Source organism: Pseudorasbora parva, chromosome 20, assembly GCF_024679245.1.
Source record: "Pseudorasbora parva isolate DD20220531a chromosome 20, ASM2467924v1, whole genome shotgun sequence".
In the NCBI taxonomy this organism is placed as follows: domain Eukaryota; kingdom Metazoa; phylum Chordata; class Actinopteri; order Cypriniformes; family Gobionidae; genus Pseudorasbora; species Pseudorasbora parva.
Window position 1 is genome coordinate 20,337,968 of NC_090191.1, and position 26,507 is coordinate 20,364,474.

General features: G+C 36.0%; 3 protein-coding genes and 1 pseudogene across 4 annotated transcripts in view; 2 read left to right on the forward strand and 2 right to left on the reverse strand.

Annotated features, from left to right (window-relative positions):
• Positions 1–345: 345 nt before the first annotated feature.
• On the forward strand, positions 346–10,050 carry pyroxd1 (pyridine nucleotide-disulphide oxidoreductase domain 1). Its single transcript, XM_067428130.1, has 12 exons — positions 346–640; positions 718–798; positions 1,242–1,361; positions 1,439–1,567; positions 1,949–2,022; positions 3,721–3,890; positions 5,479–5,564; positions 5,665–5,767; positions 5,867–5,979; positions 6,566–6,688; positions 6,886–7,023; positions 8,331–10,050. Exons 1-12 carry the CDS (start codon positions 569–571, stop codon positions 8,577–8,579), a joined length of 1,458 nt encoding a protein of 485 aa, XP_067284231.1. The 5' UTR covers positions 346–568; the 3' UTR covers positions 8,580–10,050.
• A 5,694-nt stretch (positions 10,051–15,744) lies between these two features.
• On the reverse strand, positions 15,745–18,506 carry LOC137048953 (protein mono-ADP-ribosyltransferase PARP11). 2 transcript variants are annotated; one of them, XM_067427329.1, is made up of 7 exons: positions 18,319–18,506; positions 18,126–18,243; positions 17,838–17,913; positions 17,538–17,610; positions 17,304–17,437; positions 17,028–17,185; positions 15,745–16,941 (listed from the first exon to the last, which is right to left on the reverse strand). In XM_067427329.1, exons 1-7 carry the CDS (start codon positions 18,433–18,435, stop codon positions 16,688–16,690), a joined length of 930 nt encoding a protein of 309 aa, XP_067283430.1. In that variant the 5' UTR covers positions 18,436–18,506; the 3' UTR covers positions 15,745–16,687. The 2 variants fall into 2 exon arrangements, with proteins under 2 accessions (XP_067283430.1, XP_067283431.1); XM_067427330.1 differs by having other exon boundaries at positions 17,481–17,610.
• A 302-nt stretch (positions 18,507–18,808) lies between these two features.
• LOC137049097 (tripartite motif-containing protein 29-like) lies at positions 18,809–22,840 on the forward strand (annotated as a pseudogene).
• A 1,272-nt stretch (positions 22,841–24,112) lies between these two features.
• The window catches only part of LOC137049098 (uncharacterized), a 54,983-nt gene continuing 52,588 nt past the window's right edge, over positions 24,113–26,507 (reverse strand). Inside the window, exons 20-22 of the mRNA XM_067427484.1 lie at positions 25,741–25,885; positions 25,481–25,601; positions 24,113–25,346 (exon numbers count right to left, since the gene is read on the reverse strand). Of these exons, the coding sequence (XP_067283585.1) occupies positions 25,048–25,346; positions 25,481–25,601; positions 25,741–25,885 (565 nt within the window). The 3' untranslated portion in view covers positions 24,113–25,047. The remainder of the gene's footprint in view (positions 25,347–25,480; positions 25,602–25,740; positions 25,886–26,507) is intronic.

Sequence of the window (26,507 nt, forward strand, 5' to 3'; positions counted from 1 at the left end):
ATCATAAAAACACATGGAAAAGGCATATATGGTATTGTATTATTGTCCCATGCGATTTACCAAAAAGTGGCCCAATTTACCTGATATCACCCTACACTTAAGTTAAGTGACCTTTTTCATTTATTCATTATATTTGAAACTGTCTTTTTAAAGCCACAGTGCACATTCAATACAATTGAATTAGCTTTTTTTTTTTGTTTTCACACAGTCCATACTATAAACCTTTAAAGGTTGTCCACGACAGGTTTTGACCTTTTAATATCTTTAACGGGAATTCATGAGGCTCTATGTACCTCGTATATTTTAGCGCATTCTGTATGACCCTCAACGCTCTCTGTAGTCAGCTGAAATATAGTAAACACGGAAGTCCATTCCGTCTAAATATAGCCAGAATGAGGCTGCTCTTTACACGTTTGTTCTAAAGTGAGCGACTGATGTGATTCCAGCAGATACAGAGATCACAAAATATCGAGAGGGTCTCAAGAACCGAGCAGTTCAATAGTGTTGTCTTTCAGTCTGACATAAGTTCGTATTCCCAGACGGAGCTCCGGACATGTGCTGAAGTTCAATGGCTTCTGACAAACAAGTCACATTTGTCATCGTGGGTGGAGGAATCGCAGGTGTAACTTGTGCAGAACAGGTATGAGCACATCAAAAACGATAACTGATCTAATGGCTGGTCTGTCTGAAAACTTGCTAATTTCATAACCTTCGCAGATCGCATCGCAGTTCCCATCAGATGAGGTTTATCTTCTGACAGCCTCTCCTTTAGTGAAGACGGTTACAAATTTCAAACAGGTTTGATACTTCACATTGACTTCGTGTCTTCTTTAAGCACTTTGACTGTTTATTCTGGAAAAATTCAACTTCTTCAACAAAATTCTTAAATTCTTAAACGTTTATTGTGTCATAAAAAAGCATAGAGTACTTATTATGGTAAAATACACTTTAAAAAAAGCATAAATGCAAACTGAATGTAATGTTTTCGGGCACTTAATTTCATGTTATTGACAATAAAATGAAAATACATTATAGTTTAAATTTATATAAAATGCAGTTTTTATGTAATGCATGGTTATGTCATGAATAATTATTTTTGCAGTCTTAGACATGGTTAAAGTGTACTGACAAATGTACCGGTAAGCATTTATGAAAAACTAAAATATACTTTACTGCAATTTAACCCTAACCTTTATACTGAATTAAAAAGAGTTATTTGTCATCTACCGTTCTCCATGTAGGTGTCGAAGACCTTGGAAGAATTCGATGTCGAGGAACAGCCATCCAGTGTTTTAGAAGAAAAGTATCCCAATCTGAAAGTTGTACAATCTGCAGTAAAACTCCTGCAAGCCAAGGAACATGTATGTTAAGACACACACACCTTGTTTGTTTTCCATATTCAAAATGTAATGTTATTCCGGTATTCCTATTTTTGCAGAATATACAAGCAGAGAATGGCCAGACGTTCCGTTATAAAAAGTTGTGTCTCTGCAGTGGGGGCAGACCCAAACTTCTTATTGAAGACAAACCTCATGTGCTGGGTATACGAGACACAGACAGTGCTCAGGTATTCTGGAGCTAATTAATAATAAAAATACACTATATGGACAAAATGATTATTATATCTAATAATTGTTGAATTCAGGTGATTCAGTCAGACCCATTGACAGGTGTATAACATTCAGCACCTAGCCATGCAGTCTTCATTTGCAAACATTTGTGGGGGAAAAAAGAGTTATTGTGAATAACTCTGTGAATAAATTTGTTTATGAAAAAATTAATTCCCAAATCAGTCCCTGTTGGTGTAATGGTCAGGTGTCCCAATGCTTTTGTCTATATAGTGTATGTATATGAATATAACTCGCAGGTGTCAACAAACATGAGTGTGATGCAGAATTATTTAGATGTACTTTGAATTTAGATGTCTGTACTTTGCTTATTTTCACAGGAGTTTCAAAAGCGCTTATCAAAGGCTAAACGGATAGCTGTCATTGGCAATGGAGGAATCGCATTAGAATTGGTGTAAGTATCTGTACCAACCCAAATTATTGTTTTATATAACAATAAAGGATCTACATAGCAAACTCTAGAAAACACACTATCTGTGCTTTTACCTAAAGGCTTCTTATTAAAGGTGCACTATACCAAACTATTTGTAAATTGTGAGACAATTTTCTATTTTAACCAAGGAACCGAGGGAGGTGTGAGGGAGTCGCCTATTAATTGCGTCATATCTGCGTTACCCTCGGTTTCCAGTTTTATTTTGCAGAAACGCTTTACTCTTAGCAGTGCGATGAAGTGTCACAGCAGCCGCTGAGCGAACACACAGAGTAATCTCATAACATCATTTAAAACATACTTAGATGTATCTAATACGATAAACAGAGCTGCGTTATTTCATATTAGATGAAAAACAGAAATGGGGCCGGCGACTGTGTCACAATAAAAGTCCCACGAGTCCCTGCTCGCGAGGCGTGTTGTTCATCTCATTATCAATCGCTCCAGCGGCCTTGCTCAGCTCCACAGCACTCTCCCCGCTCTTCTTCATACTACAGTAACATTAATAACAGCATCCATGAGATTGATTTCTGCCCGAGTCCTATCCCGATTCTTTTCCTCAGGCTGTGAGGTGAAGACCACATGTCCCAAGATGCGGTCAAACTTGGTGTCATCAAACTACCTTTTATTTTTAATAGGCGACCTCTAGCGGACGGAAAAGTTACATAGTGCAGCTTTAAATGCTTGAAATTATATTATATTTTGATGATTTTTCTTTTAATATTGTGAAAAATAGTAATAATTAAAGGTGGGATAAGTGTTATCTGGTAACCGTTGTTGTTATTTCAAATCACCAAAACAAACATGCCCCTACCCCCAAAAAGGGTCTCGGCCCTATATTGATAGCTCCGCCCTACACATACGTAACCCAGGCAACGACTATGGCAGAATCTGTGTGTTACTAATCCAGGCCGAATATTCAATGAAAAAGTCACCCCTTCCATCACAAAAACACAAACCGTTCTCATGAACAACTCGATAGAACACGAGACGACAGTCTAGCTAACGACATATTACAATAATGACAAGATTAGAGTTATAGCGATCACAAAACACAAACCGTTCTCATGAACAACTCGATAAAGTTAGTAGGCTATACAAGCTTGATAGTCCAGCTAACGACATATATTACGATTATGACCGGATGGGTAATATAGATGTAAAGAGGAAACAAACATACCGGTATTTTAGGAGTATAGTATCTTACCTGTCGAACACATTTTGTGAGCTGACGCTTGAAACCTTGAAACACTGAGGGGATTTAGATGCTCCATACGGTGTGGAAATGAACGGGTCTTTATCATCGCTGAAGTGTGCCACAATATGATCGCAAATGGACAAACAAGCGAACATGACACACGAGCATATTCAAGCAAAAGCCAGCATATATTAGTTCTTTCTTGGCTAATGTCCGTCCTGTGTGACTCGTGTGTTTTGAATAATGACGTGCACTGGGCCTCTCTTCTTCTCACCATAGACACGCCCCTTACCTGCTGATTGGCTAAAAGTTTGTTATTCCACTCGGCCCGAGTCCTTTTTCTAAAACGGTTTTGAAATAACACTTATCCCACCTTTAAAGGATGTCTAGGAAGTCTAGGTCCAAACACTAATAGAGATTTATTGAGATAGATCTTCTATAATTCCTGGTGTCTGTTCCTGTAGGTATGAAGTGGAGGGTTGTGAGGTGATCTGGGCTATAAAGGATAAAGCCATGGGAAACACATTCTTTGATGCAGGGGCTGCTCAGTTTCTTATTCCCTCATTGAAAGCTGAAAAGAAAGACAGGTCTTTACCATGCAAGAGATCACGCTACACTACTGACAAGACTGAAGGTATGAATTCACCTCACACAATGCTCTACATTCTCACACAATGTGCACTGCTGCCCTCTTCTGCCAGTTTTTATGAAAAGCGAGTAAATGAGTGCCACTGTAATGAAGTAAAGGGAAAATATGGAAAGCCGGTTTTCTCACTAATAAAATATAAATGAACAAGTTTTACTTGGATTTAACCTAATATGGCTTTTTAAAATGTTTTTATTTAAGTTAATCTTTAAAATAAAAACATGAATAATTACACTTAATCAAACTGTTAAATGTAATCTTTAGAAAATCTCATACAAATGTCATGAAGTACAGTATAATGTTTGACCTAAATCTACTTTTTTCCACTTTTATACTGATTTTAATTTTCTGTTATACTTCAACGGTATACTAAAAAGTGAAAAGGTTTTCATATGCATTTTTCGCATACAGATGACAATGCTGTCAAAACAATTCCCATTCACAAAAACGCCTAAAACTCTGCATTATTCATGCCAGGCCAGTAGATGGCGATGTCACTTTGTGAAGAAACACTTAAAACATATAGACTAAACACATAATACGCTTGCGCTTGGCATCACCGTTTTCACTCATTTGCATTTTTGTAGTTTACACGGAGACGATAATGGTATAATTTTGAAAAACGTTCACTGTCAAACACATTTTCAAACGTTTGCATTTTTCAGTCCCACAAACAAGCCGCTGTTGTTGTGTAAATGAATGGCCAAAACACATAAAAGTTTTCAGTTTTTAGTAGAAAATGGTTTCGTGTAAACACACCCTTAGACAAAATACCATACAATTGTATGCATTAGCTTATTGGTGTTGTCAGTGCATCCCTAATAAATAACATATCATACATGCAAAGCAAGGTATATTTTTATGGCTTTGCATTTATAATTATATTTTAAATTAAAGAAAACAATTCTAAAACAAAATTACTTATAAAATGTTCTCTTCTGTTCTCACATCTATTTAAATAAAATAAAAAAACGACTTAAAAAGAAAAACAAGTTACACCAAGTGTAAATAGCATTTACATGTAACTTATACTTAATTTTGACAGACACATACCATTTAACCTCAGATTGTTATACATTAACAGGATGCAATAATAATATTATAGATTGGAAATTATTATATTTATTTACACCTACCCCCCTAACCCTACCCAATAAATGCTTTTATTATTATGAAACATTTCGTTAGGCACGTTATTTCCACATTTAGAACATTTTCTTAATTTTTGTTGAAAGTAATGCCTTTCCGATGTGATATGTAATGAGAAAAGAGAGAAGAGCAAGCTCTGCAAAAGGCGGATTCGAACCCATGTTGATCGCGTCAAAACAATAACCTATTAGCCATATGCTTCAAAGAAGATGATGAATTACGAGCAGGTTTTTTTTTAATGTTGTTTGTCACAGCCAGGCATTGATAGGTGCAGCTAGTGTGAATAGCACTTGCCAACAAGGCATACTATTTGCACTTGGTGTGAATAGACACTCAGAGAAAAAATACACTTTTTGTTAAAAACCCACAATATTTTCAGTAATTCCCAGCTAATCAATAGGATAAATGTGCACGTGTTCTTTCATAGCAGGCCACAGCGGGGCTTCAGGAGAGCTTGGCAGTGCTTTGGGCCCAGATTGGCATGAAGGGATTGAATTAAGAGGAGCAGAGCAGGTTTGCATTCATTTTTTTGCATTTGTACATTAGCCACATTAAAATGGTGGAAATGATTTCTTGTCACTTAATTCATTCTTCTTTTCTAATCATTTCTCAGAGTTCCAGCGGAGTCCATATAGAATACGAGTGTGAGGTTGACGAGATCTTCACCCAACAGGAGTTTTTGCTGTCCAAACTCAGCACAAAGAAATCTGAATTAGGTTATTTTAAATTACATCATTCAAAAATTAAGCCTCAGTGTTTTACAGCTCAATTTAATAAAAATAAAAAAATTACGTTTTTTTTTTGACTTTCCGTAGGGATGTGGCCAGCTTATGTCCAGTTAACCAATGGGAAGATTTATGGCTGTGATTTTGTTGTCAGCGCAACAGGTGTCGTGCCGAACACTGATCCTTTTCTTCATGGCAACAATGTAAAATAAATAGGCATCTGACTTGACACATTTATTTCACTTTTCAGTTTTATTCATTAAAAAATCTTTAGAAGTTATTATATAAATAGTATTCTTTTTATGTAAAACTAAATATTATATGTATTTTTTAAATTATCCTTCTTGGTAAATATTGGATTTTATTGATGATAAATTGTTTTAAAATTAATTTATAAATACTCACTGTTGTATTTTCTACATTTTCGAGTAATAGTAAAGGCTACAAAACCATCATTTTATTAAATTTTATTAATTTCATATAACTTTCATAACACTTTACTATTATTACTTTTATATATATATATATATATATATATATATATATATATATATATATATATATATATATATATATATATACACAAAATACTATAGAATGTGAATTATTGGCTTATTGGTATTGTCAGTGCATCCTTAATAAGGTAAAGCAAAGCAAGGTATATTTTCCGCCTTTGAATATTTAGATACATTTAGGCCCATTAAGCTACTTAATAGGCCTAAATGGGACTCATTTAAATGAACATCAAGAAGTTATATTCCTTAAGTGTTGCATATTTTTCTATTCCAGTTTGAGCTGGCAGCAGATCATGGTCTGAAAGTGGATGATCATATGCGGACGTCCGAAGAGGATGTCTATGCGGCTGGTGATGTGTGCACTGCAGGCTGGAAGCCCAGCGCTCTCTGGCAACAGGTACAACTGCACCTTAGTTACTGTATTTGTGCATTTCATCTCATAATTTTGATCTTTTTGTGACATGAGAACACACACTATTTAGCCAAAACCTGATACTTGTTATATCACACTGGTTTCAATTCTGGGTCAGCAATTCTATTTATTGTGGTGCCCTGAAGATTATCTTTCTAAATCTTCTCTCCTGCTACGTGAAGATGCGATTGTGGACTCAGGCGCGTCAGATGGGCTGGTACGCGGCGCGATGTATGGCTGCAGATGTGCTGGAGGAGCCCATAGAGCTGGACTTCTGCTTTGAGCTGTTCACACACATCACCAAGTTTTTCAGCTACAAGGCGAGTACTTCTGTTTATTTCACACACACACACACACACACACACACACACACACACACACACACACACACACACACACACACACACACACACAAACGTTTGTTTTTGTGAAATGTGGGGACATTTCATAGGCGTAATGGTTTTTATACTGTACAAACCATATTTTCTATCCCCCTACACTGCCCCTGCCCCTAAACCCAACCATCACAGGAAACATTCTGCATTTTTACTTTATCAAAAAAAAAAAAAAAACTCATCCTGTATGATTTACAAGCATTTTGAAAAGTTGGGACATGGGTAATGTCCTCATATTTCACCCTCTTCTTGTAATACCTATGCCAAACCCACATCATTATACACATTTGTGTCCTGATATTTCACAAAAAACATGCCCACACACACCCACAGTCTAACTAAACATTATTCACACGCTAGATATAATTTTTTTTACTAGTGGGTGCAGAAGTGAGGATAGCAAAATAAAGTAAAATGAGACATTTTATACCAAAAAAAATCTTCACACAGTGGACTACCAGTCAATTTGTAAAAAAAATTGGGACCAAAATGATTCAGACACATTGACCTGAACATGTTTTGCTTAATTGTTTTTCTTAAATTACTAATACAACCTTTTACACCACAGACTGGACAAAATGAAGCATTGCTTGGTCATTGGTTGATTGTAATCCATGACATACCTTTCTATCAAAGTTATGTGACCTTATACATCAGGGTGAATCACCATTTTTTAAACTATAGCGAATAAACTTTAACAATGTGAGAAATTGTTGAAGGTGTCTGAATAAATTTTGGTTTAACAGTGTGTGTATGTAATATTATATATGTGTAATTCTCAGACTTCATGTCTGAAAATTCAGAATTTGAGAATTTAGAATTAAAGTAAAAACTGGAATGACGGAAGTAATTTACAATTCAAAGACATTTACACAGGAACCTTTATATGACAATTATGCAAACTCATCAGGAGTGAAAAATGTGGTAAAGATGCAAGTTTAAAAAAGGGCATAACATATTTATGGGTTATTTGTGGTTATATTTATCTATTTTTTATAATTTTGTTTAATGTATATGGTAAAATAAAATAACTATGAATTATTCTAAAAATACTATTGTAATAAACAGTCATTCTGCCTTTTTGTTAGATTAATTCAAATTCAAGGGAATATAATTCGAATTTTAAAACTATTCTCAATTAATGAATTAATGGCACAAAAGTACTTTTCAGTTTTGACAATCAGTTTAACAAGAATTTATTGTCTGTTTTTTTTTTTTTTTTTTTTTTTAAGGTGGTTTTGCTAGGGAAGTTTAATGCTCAGGGTTTGGGTCAGGACCATGAGCTTCTTGTGCGCTGTACAAAAGGGCAAGAATATGTGAAGGTGGTTCTGACTGGAGGCCGAATGGTAGGGGCCGTCCTTATCGGCGAGACGGATCTGGAGGAAACCTTCGAAAACCTCATTCTCAACCAAATGGACTTGTCCCGATATGGGGAAGAGCTTCTTAATCCTAATATTGACATTGAAGACTACTTTGACTGAATCTGGCTGGCTAGCCAGTCACAGAGAGATGAGTAAGTTATACTTTAAAGCACTGTGTGCTTTCTGTTCCACTAGCAGCACCAAACAGAATTGCACAAATAATAAGAGTTTTCAAACGCTCCCTAAATCTCCCATCATTTTCAGGCAAGCAGGATTCGCACCTCAATCTATTGCCGTTGGATGAGCCAATACTGTCGTGCTGGGCTTGCAAACAAAGAGGCTACAATTTCATTTTTCTGCAGAAAATACACATTGTGGATAGAAAAAGAGTAATTCACCCAAAAGTGAATTTCATTATTTACTCACTCTCGTGTCGCTCTAAGCTTGGAAGGCTTAAATTTGAGGAACACAGAAGAATATTTTGAAGAATACCCTAGGCGCACAAAAAGTATTATATAAGTGGTCATTAAAGGGATAGTTGACCCAAAAATGAAAATTGTCATATTTACTCACCCTGAAGTTGTTCCAAACATGTATGAGTTTATTTGTTCTACTGAACACAAAGGAATATATTTTGAAGAATGTTTGTAACCAAGCAGATAGAGCAACCCTTGACTACCATAGCAGGGGAAAAAATACTATGGTAGTCAAACGGTTGCTCTATCTGCTTATTTTTTTACAAAAATTCTTCAAAATATCTTCTTTTGTGTGTCAAACTCATACAGGTTTGGAACAACTTGAGGGTGAGTAAATGATGACATCATTTTCATTTTTGGGTGAACTACCCCTTTAAGTCAATTTCAAGTCAACCATATCTGTCTATGAGCAGCCAACCAAAATTTGAGTTATTTCCTGTTAAATATTGTGACCATCAGCTGGTCTTGAGAATCTGATCCATCTCATTCATAAAGAAATTATTCAGACTGGTTTTATCATTAACTGATTTACTGAAAAGATCCCAAAAACGTTTAAAGCTCTTTTTAGTCCACTTCTATGATGCCTTCATTGATGATAAAGTCCGTTCATCCAACAGAGCTGGCTTCAGAAGTATTGAACTGCACAGGACAATTTGTACTATGATGGCAATTTTATGTCCTTGTTGAAGTTTGAAAGCTCTAGTTTCAGTTTATTGTAATTGCATGGAAAAGAGTGACTGGTGCATTAATCAAAAGCTCTCATTTTGTTCCATAAAAGAAAACAGTCATATACATGTTTTAAGTGACTGTGAAAGTAAGTGAATTATTTAATAAAAAATTTATTTTTGGGTGTAGATTGGTTTTTTTAGAGAACTTCTAAATGTTTAAAGAACATTTCGAAGTTACAAAGAACATTGAGACAGTAAGAACAAATTGAGGTGCCAAGTAATATGTAAGTTATATACAAGTTTATTTGATAACTGGTTTGGAAGTGCTTCGTCTTCACATCATGAGGCAAAGTAATAAGTAACTTTCAGATTTTTGGGATATATGTCTCCCAAAATGAACAGTTCTGTGATTGGGCTGATGATGTGAATAAAGTCCTCTTGTTTTCATCCGGATTGTGAAGATCTGTGCTACTTTATGTGAGCTTCTGATGCGTTTACTGTATCTGCATGAAAATAGATGTAAAATGACTTTGTCCTCTAAAATGCATAAAATCCCTTTCCCAAAGATACCTTTATATTAACATTCTGGCATTTTACACACGTTCTGTAATTTCTCTAGCAGTCATTGTTGCAGTAATACTTTTATTAAAGCTGCAGTCCGTAACTTTTTTTTGGTTAAATTATCCAAAAATTAATTTTACAACGGTACTTGTATGTTATAATTTCAGTGGTACTGGTGGGTTTCCGAAGGAAATTTGATCGTGCTGCCATTCGTATTTGCGTCATTACTAGGGGTGTGAACCTACACTGGTCTCATTGGTTTGTTTGGTTCGATTACGCTTATGTCATCGATTGAGCTCAATTCGTTATCTTGATGCATTTACAATTCACTGCATCCTCATGTATACAATTTTGTCAGTCAGTTATATGAACTGAACCTTTCCCTTTACCTGCTCAAAGAAATCACGCTTCTTGAATGTATCAAACAAAACTCAAGTCTGGGCACAGAAGACAACAGGAGCATTTAGAACAAATACACAAAATACTAAAAGCCACTTCAGGAGGTGGTCTGGGTCTCTTTATAGTTAAAACTAAAGTCGAAATACATCTGGTTGTTGAAACCACACGTCAAGTTTACTCATCTCAACAATGCTAAAATAGTAAATGTATGAGAGTGTTATTGGCCATGTCATGTTATTACACAGCTCTGAATACTTGATTCTGATTGGTCAATCGTGCATTCCAGCGGTATGTTATTCCCAGATAACAACCGCCAAAGTAGAATAACACACCGCTCATCTGGGTACTAGGAGTTATCTTGATCGGTATTACTTAAATGCATAACGTGTCACTCCGCCGTCATTGACTGTCTTGTGCCATCTTGTGACTGCAAAACACTTGGTTCACCCAAAAATGAAAATTAGTCCATGATTTACTCACACTCGAGTCATCCTATGACATTCTTCTTTCAGACTAATAAAATCGGAGTTATATTTAAAAAGTCCTGGCTAATCTAAGCTTTTTAATGACAGTAGATGTAGTTCTGTTTTTGAAGTCCATAAACAATCCATCTGTCAATCAAATAGCGTGGTCCACACGGCTCCGGGGGGTTAATAAAGGCATTTTGTCTGATCGCATTCAGTATTCAATTTATGGGGAAAGTGTTGAAAGTGCCTCTGCAGTTCAAAAGGCCGTATGCATCTTGAACTGTGAGAAGGCACTTTCAACACTTTCCACGGAGGTGACTATTAAGTTTTAAATATGGATATTTTTCTTATACCGACTCAGATTCACTTCAGAAGTCTTTATTAACCCCCGGGGCATGTTACTTAATGGACAACTGCATTTTTTTATGGACTTCAAAAGCAGAGCTACAACTACTGCCAAAGCTTGGATTAGCCAGGACTATTTAAACATAACTCCAATTTTATTCATCTGAAAGAAGAATGTCATATACACCTAGGATGACTTGAGGTTGAGTAAATCATGGGCTAATTTTCAATTTTGGATGAACTATTCAAGTTTACTTTATTTCGCTGACCAAAGAACTTTTGGATGAACTATCCCTTTCAGAATAAATTTCAAAATATATGGTAAGAAAAAAAAAAAAAAAACATTTTCAGCAATAGATAAAGGCTTCAAGAAGTTTTGCGTAGGAGCTAATAAAACATTTAAACTCAAGACAATATTTTGTGTCTGATTTACTTGAGATAAGTAGCCGTGTAATAAGCGGGATCATGCACACCCAGCCAGTTGTTATCGCAGAATAAACCCCTTCAGAGTGTCGCAAGACCCCTCCAATTTATTCTGCGATAACAACAGGCTGGATGTACATTATCCCTTACATATGACAGCGCTACCGCAGCACGCATTGCCACAGACTTAGTTATCTCTTCATCAAGACACAAACTACCGCAAATTAAAGGCAGTCTTTGATTGTAAAATTAGCTGATGTTCAATAAAATGCAGCACATATCTGTTGCTTTGACATGATGTGAACTCCATTAAATCTGCATATAGTGCGGAAATGGAAGATCAGATTTATATCCATTTTGTGGAGACACATTTGTGCCCAAGTGGAAATTAAATAATTTTGATAAATCAGATCGGGTGTTCTCCAGGTCGTGTTTACCAGGTTGTTCATTAAAGCTGAAATGTGCCCAAGATGTCGGCTTTTAAAGTAGTTGGAGCATTTGAATTACTCGCACTCGCATCCCTCTGATATTGTATGCCACCAAAAGCAAACAAAGCAAAGACGTGACAAATGACGGCAGAAAAGAATCAGTACATTATAATCAATTATGGTCTATTACTGAACCGATACAGAATCGTCCTTGTCTGCATCGTGACGTAATAAAGAAACAATTTCGACACCCCTAGTCATTACATCACGTCTGTATACGTAAAGGAGGAGTCTGGCTAGTATTAGTATCGCATGTGAGGATGCTGCAGGTTGTGGATCATTTATGGCTTTTTCTCACAGCAGGTGGATTAATTAAATTAATCATTTTAATGGCCGATTGGAATCCAGAAAGGTCCAAAAGACAATCATCAGTGACAACTGGAGATTCACCAGTAGCCAAAAGCAAAAGATTAGACTGTACAGAAATTTAAATCTACAATAAAAATTGTGATTTTCAAAAATTCTACGGTTAAAAAAAAAAAAAAAAAGTTAACTGGTTAACAGAAAGTTTCCTTTTAATGCAATTTTACAGTAAAATAAGTTTGTGTAATTTGCAGTGAAAACGTAAATTGACATTCCTAGAATTCACTGCATGACACAATCAGTTATGTACATTAGGGTTGTTACATTTAATATTGTTAAATTAATGTTTATTGCATTTTTTAAATTTCACGTTACCATGAGCGCACCTTCTATATATTAGAATTGTCCTCCCAAAAGCTGCCTTTGATGAACTTTAATTCATCATGTGACTCATCACCACTGTGATTGGTGGTTGTCAGTGTATTACAAAGGTACAGAACAGATATTAGTATTTTAATAAGTTGTTAATTTACCAAAAAACGGTTTACATTGAAATAGTTATTTACTGTAAATTTAACTTTTTTACCACAGATTTTATGGGGATTTTTTTTTTTACAGTGTAAAGTTAACGCTCATACACACTCAAATACGTAATTACACAATGCTGATGTTGTCAAGATAAACAATTTGAGAACAAAGCATAACAATTATAATAATTTGCTCTACGGCTGTCAAAGTTAACGCGTTAACGGAAATTAATTTTAACGGCACTCATTTTATTAAAGCACGATTAACACAGCGCACATTTTCTGTTTGATCTGTGGCCTAGCCCATATTTGGAGAAATTAAGATAAGCCATAGCTGTAAAGGATGATCTCTCGTGTCTGTAATCTAAAGTTAAATGAGCCGTTGGGGTGTGTGCGCTGCTGCGGTGTGTGAAACTAACGTGAAAACAGACTTCAGTGGCCTCAAATGAAAGGATATTTACACTGAATTGTTTCCCCATCACATAATATAGTGCACTATGTGCCTTTCACCGTGTAGAAATTAGTAAATGTGTAACAACTAAACGATTTCAGCCTTAGCTTCGGCAGTGTAGGGGGCGGGCTTTAGATTCTAGAGAGCATTTTGATTGGACAGAAGATTTGACGAAAAGGTGAAGTCTGCGATGATGTCACCAAAATCTGAGATTCGTTTTAACGGAAGTGGGAGACTGTACATTTTGAATGCTCATATCTCCTAAATGCAAATGTTGTCATTGTTTTGGAACATACCAGCTTATTCATAACTTTAAGGCTAACAGTCATACTAAAAGCTAAAAAAAAAAAAACTTCAATTTTGATTTCAGTGGGCCTTTAATAGGGAAAGAAAAGGGTTTTACATTAGTATTCTGAAACAAGTGCAGGTATAGACTACATAAGCAACCATATTTTCTGTTTAACTTTTATTAGTCTCCAGAACAAAAGAAATGCATATTTGTCCATACCCATGTTGATTAGAGTGTTAAAAAAGGTGAAATATTAATTTAAGATACATTTGCAATTGATAAAAATGTGCGATTAATTGCGAGTTAACTCATGACAATCATGCGATTTAAAGGGTTAGTTCACCCAAAAAGGAAAATCATTTAATTAATTACTCACCCTCATGTCGTTGGAAACCCGTAACACCTTCAGTCTAGCCTGACAAGCCAGACCCACATCAAGATGTTTGGTCTGGAAACTCACCATAGACAGGGCTCAATCCGAGGGGCGGGATAAAAGGTTGTCTTTCAAACTCCCTCTGCTCGCAATAGGATAGCGCTACACCAACCGGAGCAACGACGGTGAAGGGGAGCTCGCTGACGGATTAAACATTCACCGTATCCGGTCGGCTAAACTCCGAACACATCTTCCCTTTTTAAGAATGACTTCAGTGCCGCTCTTTGTTCTTTTCTCAGAGAAAAGCTTAACTCCAAGTCTTCCGGAGGCGCGGGCAGAGCTGATTCGAAAGACTGCCGTTCGCCAGTTTCTGTGTTACTAGAAGCACGCAAACGCAACTCGGCCGTCGTCATTATGGCCCCGCCCGCCGACTCTATACACGATGTGATTGGGCCGTTCAGATTCTGAGGAATACAGCTCAGATAGGAATTGAGAGTTGCTAGACCACACTTGCGGGCAAATTAAATTTGCTGCCGCTAGGGTGCGTCTAGATTTCTAGGCTACCTTCGGTCATCTTCGGAACACAAATGAAGATATTTTTGTTGAAAGCTGATGGCTGAGAAAGGCTTCAGAAAGGCCTCCATTGGCATTCAGTACATTTTCACTCACACTACCCATAAAAGTCACTAAAGACTTCGTTACAAAGTCCATCTCACTACAGTGGCTGTGCAATAATTTTACCAAGCGACGAGAATAGATTTTGTGCGCCAAAAAAAATAAAAATAATGACTTTTTTCCGCCAAGATATTGTCTTCCGTGTAGGTCTCGGACGTGAACTCACCTGGAACCTCCTCCTCTTGTATTGAAGGGTCATGTATTGAACAGTGGAGCTGCGTCATATTCTCGCGCATGTGTCAAGCTCACGTCAAAACTTAGTGGATAAAGTCGTTATTTTGATTTTTGTGCACACAAAAACTATTTTCGTTGCATTGTAAAATTATTGCACTGCCACTGTAGTGAGATGGACTTTGTAATGACATCTTTAGTGCCTTTTATGGGTCTTGTGAGTGGAAATGTACTGAATGCCAATGGAGGCCTTTCTGAAGCCTTTCTCAGCCATCAGCTTTCAACAAAAATATCTTCATTTGTGTTCCGAAGATGAACGAAGGTGTTACGGGTGTCCAACGACATGAGGGTGAGTAATTAATGAAATTTTCATTTTTTGGGTGAACTAACCTTTTAAATATTTGAATGGATTAACAGCCCTAATTTGCACGTTTGATGTGAGCCAAGCCATCATTAGATTTAAACACCATTGGTAGCATGATTTATTGTAATGCTTTTTCCCCCTTAGTTGGTCGGAATAAAAGTGGAAGATATGTTACTTACTTGTTAAGATGACTGCGAGGAAAATTCTTATTTTGGTCAGACTTTCAAGTAATGTTGTCAAAAGTACCGACTGTGATACCAAGTTAGTACTGAAAGAAAAAAAAAAAGAAAAAAACGTGACGCTTTGAGCGCTGTTGAGCTGTAATCGTAAACACCTCTGACTGGCCATTGTGCTCATGCGCTCATCGTATGTGCCTGTGATTGGCTACAATGATCAACAATGCACGGGAGCATTTGAAAGCACGTGATAGTGTTTGAAAGTGTTTTAAAAGCAGGAACAGGAGCATTTGAAAGCACAAGAAGGCATCAAACCTGTGGACCGGTAGTCGGATAGGCACCTGCAAACGCTCCCGTGTGTATTCATAACATTTTTTTTAAGTGCTGCATTGCAGTCAATAACAGACATATTTGATGAGCGTGAGAGAGCACAATGGGCAATCAGGTGTATACGATTACAGCTCAAAAGTGCTCAAAGCGTTGCATTTTTTTAAAAATTTCAGTACTGACTTTGTATTGCGGTCGGTACATTTGACAAAACTACTTCCAAGCCGCAGAATCTGTGATTCCGAAGTACAATATCCACACCGTTGCTGCGAATGAATGACAGCCACACATACTACTCAAAACATTAGATTAATCCGCGCCGAGAAGCCATGCCGATGTAGCCTAGAAATCTAGACGCACCCAAATCTAATCTGCCACAGGTGTCTTCTAGCAACTCTCAATACCTTCTGAGCTATAAAAACCAAACTCTGGTCAGGCCAATCACATCATGTATAGAGCCGGTGGGCGGGGCTTAACAATGACGGCAGAGTTGCACAGCTGTGCTTGCGTGCTTCTAGTAAACACAAAAGCTAGCGAACGGCGGTCTTTCGAATCAGCTTTTGGCTAAAGCCCTACCAATGGTGAGTTTCCTGACCAAACATCTTGATGTGGGTCTGGCTTGTCAGGCTAATGCCGATGCACAACCCTCGTAAAGACGATAAATACATAATTAACTGCAATTGCAGGTTTCAAACGGAGATGACAAGGGGGCAAAACTTACGGACTGCAGCTTTAAAAATTAGTTTCAGCAATATTCAAGCACATATTCTGGATATATCTGATCGGAATCAAAGATAACAAAAATCCTTGGACAGAGTGCATCATCTACACAACTATCGTGTATGTTTTCATCTTGGTCATCATTGGGTGTGCAATAATCTTGACGGCCTGTTTTGCTCGTCCCGACAAGAACACGGGCAAGCAGCATTACTTTGGTTCCCTGGCTGGTGTTTTCACAATACCTGGTAGCTAAAGATGCATGTTTCGCAAAGTAGGTTCCTGCAAAAACAAAAACAATTATAAAGTTGTTATTATAAAGTTTTTTTTAAATGGAAAAAAAAAAAAAAATCAGAACCTTATCCCACCTTTGCCTAATACGTGTCCCCTTCTTTTCTTGTCTGAAAGTCTGCAACTAAAATTAAATGTGCAAATAGAGTGCACATTTTTTTTGCTTGTGCCATGAAACAGAATTTGTTCTTCAATATCTGATTGTCCTTTGATCCTCATCAACTGGATTTTTTTCCTAAGAATTTTAGACAATGCATTGTTTAATTGTATCGCTTTTATAAATTTTTACGGTGAAGCATGTTTTCATTAGATTCACTGAAATGGTCATAGATGGAGCAAGACGGTCTCATTACCTACGAAACAATTCCCAAAGGTCAATGTTTTGTATTCTCTTGATGGATACGATGGGATAATTCAGTAAACCAACATCTCTGACAAATCTCTCCATCATCTGATATTCTCTGCTGTCTTTTCTCAGAGAGATTAACTGATTGAGAGAAGAAAAAAGAAAAAGAAAAAAAAAATGTTACAGGTCCGACCTTATTATGATCAGCTATGATACCGCTATGATGAGCACTTCCTGTTACCTGATAAGGTTTTCTGGGATCAACATTCTCCCAGTGTGTTGGTGGAGATGGAGGAATGTCATCACATTTGCATCTGTTACACAAAACATGTCGTGTAAGGTTGGTTTCACTTTCGTTTCATTGAAAAAGAATGAATGCACTGTGGTACATGATTGCAAATAAAAGGAAAGAAAGATGATGGCTTGTTTAAAAAGTTTTGGCTTAAGTGTCCAAATACTTACTGGGGCCACTGATATATTATATATAGTGCATTTATTTATTTATATATGATAAAAAATAAATAAATAAAAAATCTCTCACCTGAAGCCATTTTCAGGCTGAAATGACCCTTTAATCTGCCTTTTTTCCCCAGTCCTTAAATTGACCTGTGTCCTTGCTAAAATTAACATACTGTATTAATAAAAAATGAAACTGAATGATAATGACAATGATATTGAAAAGCAGCCTCAGTTCTGTCATGGGTGTATAATACAACATGGCTATTAAGTTATTTAATTTACATTATATGTACATTTATCAAAGAGCATTGTCAAAGTAGGCCTATTTGTTAGTTATGATATTAAGGATATTATCAGTATAAACAATTACCTGCAAAGTTAATCTGGATCATCTGAATTCCAGCAGTAACCATGTTTATAACTCCTTCTGGGTTTTTGAGGTAATATCTCTCCAGATCATCACTGAACATACAATTTTCTGGGTCATCCTAAAACACATTTAGTATACATCATAAAGGCAGTTCAGTTGCAATGCACTTGTATGAGACGTAAACAAATAATACCTCAACTCTGTGCCAGACACCACACGTTCCCTTGTAATACCAGTACCATGGTGTTTCAGATGTGTCCATATATTCCACTTCATCCTCTAGCGACAAACCACCAAACGCACCTAACATTTTAACAGGTAAAATTAACTACAAGAAAATGCTTGCAATTGAAAGTTCAACTAGAAAACCATATTTGTAGACTAGGGGAAAAAGCCGAGCAAACATAGTAACAACAGAAATAAGAGAGCCCCATTCTGACAGACACATTGAAAGGAATCAGCACAGCACACCTATGAATATCAGACATCCTTATTATGATATGATTCAGTGACGTGAAGTAGCAGAGAAATGGAAACTTACTGATTGTATAAACAAGCCACACCTGGCGATCATTGTAAACATGTGACGTCACAAATACTAGCCTATTACGCGTAAATAAACGGGTCACACCTCGGAGACTTTTATTGTACATGAAAGACAATTACTTTATGCATACTTAACCATGGTTTTAGTAAATCATAATTAATCACAAAAAGGGTCAATTATATAAAAACTTGTATATTATCATAATTATTAGAAAAAGGTCAAAATGATGAGATTATATATGCAATTATAATAAAACAAATTATATTTATGAAATTGCCATAATACATTTTATTTTAAAAGTCATGGCTTTCCATAGACGTTTATAGCATAAAAGCACAGGCAGAAGTAGACAATAGTGTTGACTTGAGCGCCCTCTATTGGTTGACTGCAGCTCTGCACCAATCCTAAGTTTCACTTTCTCAAAGACGAAACCAGGTAACGCTTCAGTTCACGGGGAAAGATTGTTTTGTTGCTTTACGTCTCTGTAAAATGGCAGAAGCCTTCCCTGTGGACACAGTTACTGTATGAACTGCATCACAGACTGCTGGAATCAGGAGGATCCAAATGGAGTTTAAAGCTGCCCTCAGTGCAGACAGACCTTCATTCCAAGACCTGTCTTATGTAAAAATGTGGTGTTTGCTGAAATGGTGGAGCAATTAAAGACAAAACTCAATGGAGTTGTTCCTGCTCACTGCCACGTTGGACCTGGAGATGTGGCGCCATCAAAGCCATTAAGTCCTATTTAGTGTGTCTCAACTCCTACTGTCAAAATCACCTTGAACAACAAGCTTTTTTATTTTTATTTTTTTTATTAAGGTAAGAAGCACAACTTGATGGCTGCCACTGGCAGACTAGAACAGGTGATCTGCCGTAAACATGATACACTTTTGGATATCTACTGTCGTACTGACCAGGAATGAATTTGTTATCTGTGTGGAATGGATGAACATAAAGGCCATGACACTGTAACAGCTGTAGAAGAGAGGGTGGATAAGCAGGTAGGAACACATATATTCTAATGCAAGCATTTATTTTAGCTGTTTTACTATCTTTTGTTTAAAATCAATCAATATTTAATCAATTGCCTATTTCATTATTTGCCACTAGTATCACGAACCACGACAGTCCTATCCATGAGATAATTTAAATTTGGATAAATTTCATATCAGAGGATATCATAGGTCCAATGAGTGCAAAGCTATCTTTTGCAGCACATTTTTTCAGAAGTCCTGTATTTATCTCAAAGTCGTTTTATGTTTTTATGAAATAATTATTGAAATAATTGTATAAAAATGTTTTGTCAGTGCCCTTGTTCCATGCCTTTATTATAATTGTTTAGTCGACTAAAAGTATCGTCATTTTAGTCTAGTTTTAGTCAAAAGTAAACTTGACTAAGATATATTGAGTTTTAGTTAAAACATTTTAGTATTTTTTTTTTACATAAATTATTTCTGAGATTATTTCTATTACCATTTCAGTCAAATAATGTTTCACAAATCTCAAATATTGGTTAATTACCAGACAAAATACACTTGATGAAAGATTTTTGTTGAATTCATATATATATATATATATATATATATATATATATATATATATATATATATATATATATATATAGACAAAGTAATTCATGATCTAAACCACAATATTAAACTGGTGTGGATTTTACGTGCTCATTTGTTGTTAATTGGTTTATTCATTCAAGTATTGCTACTGCAAATATTTAAATCGATGTACAGAAAACTGCAAAAATAAACACTTGTATAGAATTATTTCACAAAACGATCTAAAATTCGTTAGAATCCACTTTTTTTATTTTAGTATTTTAAATTTGCACTATACTGCAACTTGTATTTTTATCCTGTAGGAACAGCTGAGAAAGACACAGGCTGAGATTAAAAAGACAATCTAGCACAAAGAGAGAGCAGTTCAGGAGCTGAGAGAGGCTGTGAAGTCACACAAGGTGAGTTTTGAGCAAATGAGAAAAACAACTTTTGTGTTCACTGTTGGACTAATGTCAGAACTGTGTCGTGATAGAGCGATCTGCACTGGCAGCGGTGGAGGAGAGTGAGACGATCTTTAATGAGCTGATCCATTCCATTGAGAGAAGACGTTCTGAGTTCACACAGCTGATCAGAGATCAGGAAAAAGCTGCAGTGAGTCAGGCTGAGGGACTGTTGAAGCGACTGGAGCAAGAGATCGATGATCTGAGGAGGACAGATGCTGAGCAGCTTTCACACACAGACAATCACAGCAATTTCCTCCAGGTAAGGTTAATTTTTAAAGGGATAGTTCACCCAACAATGAAAAGTATCCCTTGATTTACTCACCCTTAAACCCAAAAATGATATTTATGTCATTAATGACTCACCCTAATGTCATTCCACACCTTTAAGACCACTGTTCATCTTCGGAACACAGTTTAAAGGGGGGGTGAAACACTCAGTTTCAGTCAATCTCATGTCAATCTTGAGTACCTATAGAGTAGTATTGCATCCTTCATATCTCCGAAAAGTCTTTAGTTTTATCATATTTATAAAAGAAATATGGGCTGTACCGAGTCTTTCCGGAAAAAAACGAGCGCCTGGAGGCGTATCGTGTGGGCGGAGCTAAAGAATGACAAGCGCGCAAAGCGGTGACGTCCTCAAGCGTGGAGAAACCCATCTATCTCAGCTAATACAGATAATGATCCACAATCAAATCTGAGGCTGAAATAAATTGAACAGGAGAAACGGCAACATCAGGATGTCCGTCTCTGTGGTATGTACTGTATTTAGGGGCTTTTGTGTGCAGTTTATGAGGACATGATTCGGTTTATGGACTATTGTATGTGACTAGACCTTAGAGGTAGCAAGCAAAACGGTTTTGCACGTCAGAGTCAGAATAGTGTAACGTTATACAGAACAACAATGGAGTAACCGTTAGCGCATTTGAATGACGAAGCACGCGATCGTATCGTTTACTGATGTTTACTCATGCGACGATAGCCAATAGCAGAGACATTTGAAGTTGATTTACTCACCGGCATCTTCCAAAGCAGGACCGCTCTGTCAAAAACACACTTCTTTGGTATGATTTGGTGAAGTCCTGTGACAGCAGTGAACGGTGGAAATCCACTTTGCGACGCGACTGAAGCGATGCCTTGAAGCTTCCCGTCATTTCTGCGTTCAAATCGGTTCAAATGCAGCGCTGCCTTCCCGGAATGCTGTGCTGAAGCGTTGAAGTCGCTCGACGTCACCCATAGGAATAAAGTGGAGCGCGGCGCGTCATAAGTGTTCACGGACGACTGGATCTGCACCTGAGAGAATGTTTACAGCGTGCATTTCCTCTCTCTCCCTCTAGTCACGCGCGCGCGCGCACCCTACCGGGAGAAGAGCCCATACGGCCCATACAAGGACCTTCCGCTCTATTAACGTCAAGTCGACCCATACTCGAAAAAAACTCGCCGAAACTTGAGAAACCGGAAGGAGTATTTTTAACACAGAAATCCTCCATCAAACGTCCAACATTAGTTTTTGAAACTTTGTCTATGTTTAGGATGGGAATCCAAGTCTTTAAAGGTGTAAAAAGCTCAGTATGCATGAAACAGCATTTCACCCCCCCTTTAAGATATTTTATATTTAGTCTGACAGCTTATCTAAGTGTATGCACACTATACTGTCCATGTCCAGAAACGAAATAAAAACATCATCAAAGTAGTCCATATGTTACATCAATTAGTTATTTAGAAACTTTTGAAGCCTCGAAAATACATTTTGGTTCAAAAATAACAAAAACTATGACTTTATTCAGCAGTCTTCTCTTCCACGTTTGTTTTCAAACCACAAATATAGATTCAAACGGTCATGAATCAGCTTATTGATTCATGATTTGGATCGCCAATGTCACGTGATTTCAGTAGTTTGACACGCGATCCACGCATACAAATAATGTATGGATAATAGAGTAAACCAAAATTTTAATGCAAATATTTTAAAAGAAGACACAAAATTATATTTTATAAATATCAAAAATGTTGTAATTAATTAAATAAATGTGTATACTATGTTAAATTCTATATTTGAATGTATATATTTGGTAATAGATATTTAATTTTTTCAGACTTCTGTCAGCTCACTCTGGATCTAAACGCCTTTGTTTGTCTGAAGCAAACAAAATGGCCGCCGTCAATAGAACAGTGCAGCGTTATCCCGATCACCCAGACAGATTTGATTGTTTTCTTCAGGTGTTGTGTTGAGAGGTTGTGTGTGGACGCTGCTACTGGGAATCGGAGTGGAGTGGTGATAGGGTTGGTATCAGAGCATCAGGAGGAAGAGGGGATCCAGCGAGTGTGTGTTTGGATTTAATCGGCAGTCCTGGAGATTTTCCTATGGTCTGTCCGGTTGCTCATGTTTTTACGATAAGAAACGGATCAAACTCTTCGCACCAACCGGCTGCTGTAGAATAGGAGTATGTGGATCACAGTGCAGGAACTCTGTCCTTCTACAGGGTCTCTGACACAATGACCCTCATCCACAGAGTCCAGACCACATTCACTCAGCCCCTCTATCCTGGGTTTTTACTTTCATTTGGAACTGTAAAATAGTTTCTGTGAAAAGTGTACTTTTAAAAAGAGTGCTTACTATAAAAGTAATGTACACTTTTAAAGTTGATGTATCTTACTGTATACATGCTTAAGTAACTTAACCCTGTAAAGCCTGACAGATGAAACAACAGTACAAAAAAGCACATTTATTGATTTTATTGACAATACAGGAGGGTATGGCGCTTATGCTACAGTAGGGGGAAAAGCAGAAAAAGAGCCAAACTGAGCAAAACAGTACCAATAACAGTTTAGTAGACTACTTAAAATGCATATAAATATCAGCCGTCACTCTATATCTCTCAATAATATGTCTTAGTACGAAGATTTTTAAATGCTTATGTTCAAAGCTCTGCATTTTTTGTTTATTTTATATTTTGTGGGGTGAAAATATAGTGTATTGTAATACAATGATTGAGAGATGTACAAATAAACATTCCTCAAAAGCCTGATGTATCATATTTGCTTATGTATCATTTTTTTATTATTATTTATCAACTAAACCTAGTAAGTGTTCATCTTGAGATATATATATATTCAATTGTAATAATAAAATGCCTATTACTTGCTAAAAAGTATAAACTATCAATCAGACAACAAAAGGCATGTAGTAGATTTTCTAGATGTTTTTCAGCACAGTGTTTCAAATATGATTCAGAATGTTTTATAAGGTTAAAAATGCAAAATGTGTAGATAGAAAATGTGCAGTTTGACAAAAAAAGGAGCCCTGCTTAGGTTTGCCTCAAATCTAATTTATTATATTGATTTTGATTTATTAAGGTAACTAAACAAATACATTTACAACAAAGTATTTTGCCTTCAATCAGAAAACAAATCAGAAAACAAAAAGCCTAAATTAAATCTGTTCATCATATAAAGCTACCGTGTCTCTTCAGAAAATTCGGACTTCAATTCATATATGGATTAGTTTTACGGTCTCTTTATGAACTTTTTGAATCATCAAAGTGGTAGCTGTCTATGGAGGGACAGAAAGCTCTCAGATTTAATCAAAATGTCTTAATTATTTTGAAGATGCACTATAGTAAACTTCACTCCAAAGAGTAAAGGAAGTAAAGAGTGAACATTCAATATATGATTTGGTATACATGAACTATCCCTTTAAATACATTCTAAAGAGTAAATAAGTAAAGAGTGAACATTGTATGAATTAGTGCTTTGGTATACATGAACTATCCCTTTAAATACATTCAAAAGAATAAAGTTAGTAAAGAGTGAACATTGTATGAATTAGTACTTTGGTATGCATGAACTAATCGCTTTAAGTATATTCAAAAGAGTAAAGTTAGTAAAGAGTGAACATTGTATGAATTAGTACTTTGGTATACAGGAACTAATCGCTTTAATTATATTCAAAAGAGTAAAGTTAGTAAAGAGTGAACATTGTAAGAACTAATGATTTGTACATGAACTATGGCTTTAAAAATACATTCAAAAGAGTAAAGTTTGTAAAGAATGACATTGTAAGAACTAATGATTTGTACATGAACTATGGCTTTAAAAATACATTCAAAAGAGTAAAGTTTGTAAAGAATGACATTGTAAGAACTAATGATTTGGTATACATGAACTATCCCTTTAAATACATTCTAAAGAGTAAATAAGTAAAGAGTGAACATTGTGAGAAATAATGCTTTAGTACATGAACTATCCCTTTAAAAATATTCCGAAGAGTAAAGTTAGTAAATAGTTGAACATCGCAAGAATTAATGCTTTGGCAAACACTAATCAATCAACTGTGGTTTTCTATGGTATCAATTCGAGCAAATTTGCTAGACTCTGTCAAAGCGTGCCCCATATGTAACAGCAGTTTGCATGAGTGTTTTGAAAGACTCATAATCTACCATATGTACTACAGGAAATGTAATGGTATTGGTGCAAGCACTGACAATTGGGTAACACACAGTGTGGTTTGGCTTGTGCTGTAGGCAGCAATGATCAAATTTAATAACTATTTTAAATGTCTCCCGTTCTGATACAAGCAGATGCCTATGAGCTTGCCCAGTCATCCACTGCATTATCTTTGGTTCAGACAAGGTTTCTCCTGCTGCTCCATCTTCTGGTTGTGTGTCTTCAGAAAAAAAAGAAGAGATTAAATATTTATTCCCTTTTAAAATGGGAACTACAATAGCATATTTACACTTGTGTATCAAATAACAGCATATTATGCTATTATTATTATTATTTTATTTTTTTTGTCCATACCTTCAAGTTCAAGAAGGAAATCTTGAAAGAATTCCATGATTTTTGATTCTTTCACTTGTTTAACCGAACCAGTTGGGCTCATCTCTGGGGCCAGGTGGGATAAAATGTAATGGGAGTCAACCTAAACACAAAGAAGAACAGCATAAAACGGATTTTAATATTTAAATTAGCTTTAATGTTTAGTAATTTGTACAAAAAAACTAAATAAATAAATGTTCAAAACATTTTTATTTTTTATGCTTAAAAGTATTTTTACATACTTTCTCATTGTATCCTATGACAAAGAGATTGTGACACTCCTGTGGCTTTCTCTGCATAACTTTGATAAGATCGTATATCTCAAGGCCTTTGCACAGTTGTTGCAGCATTGGGATGCGCTTTGTTGTAATATGTAGAGCAATTGCTCTGGCAAAAAAAAAAAAAAACTTAATATTTAAAAGCAGGGCATTCAAAACTCCAAAGCAGGTTATACAATTTATTTGTGTATTATTGACATTCATTCCTTGTTTAAAGAACTACAAACCCGATTCCAAATAATTTACAAATCTCATAAACTTATATTAATAAAACTCATATTTTATTCACAATAGAATATATATATATATATATATATATATATATATATATATATATATATATATATATATATATATATATATATATATATATATATATATATATATATAAACATATCAAATGTTGAATGTGAGACATTATGAAATGTCATGCCAAATATTGACTCATTTTGGTTTTTATGAGAGCTACACATTCCAAAAAAGTTGGGACAGGTAGCAATAAGAGGGCAGAACAGTTAAAAGTGCATATAAGAAACAACTGGAGGACCTATTTGCAACTTCTTAGGTCAATTGGCAAAATGATTGGGTATAAAAAGAGCCTCTCAGAGTGGCAGTGTCTCTCAGAGGTCAAGATGGGCAGAGGATCACCAATTCCCCCATTACTGCGGCGAAAAATAGTGGAGCAATATCAGAAAGCAGTTTCTCAGAAAAAAAGCAAAGAGTTGTATGGT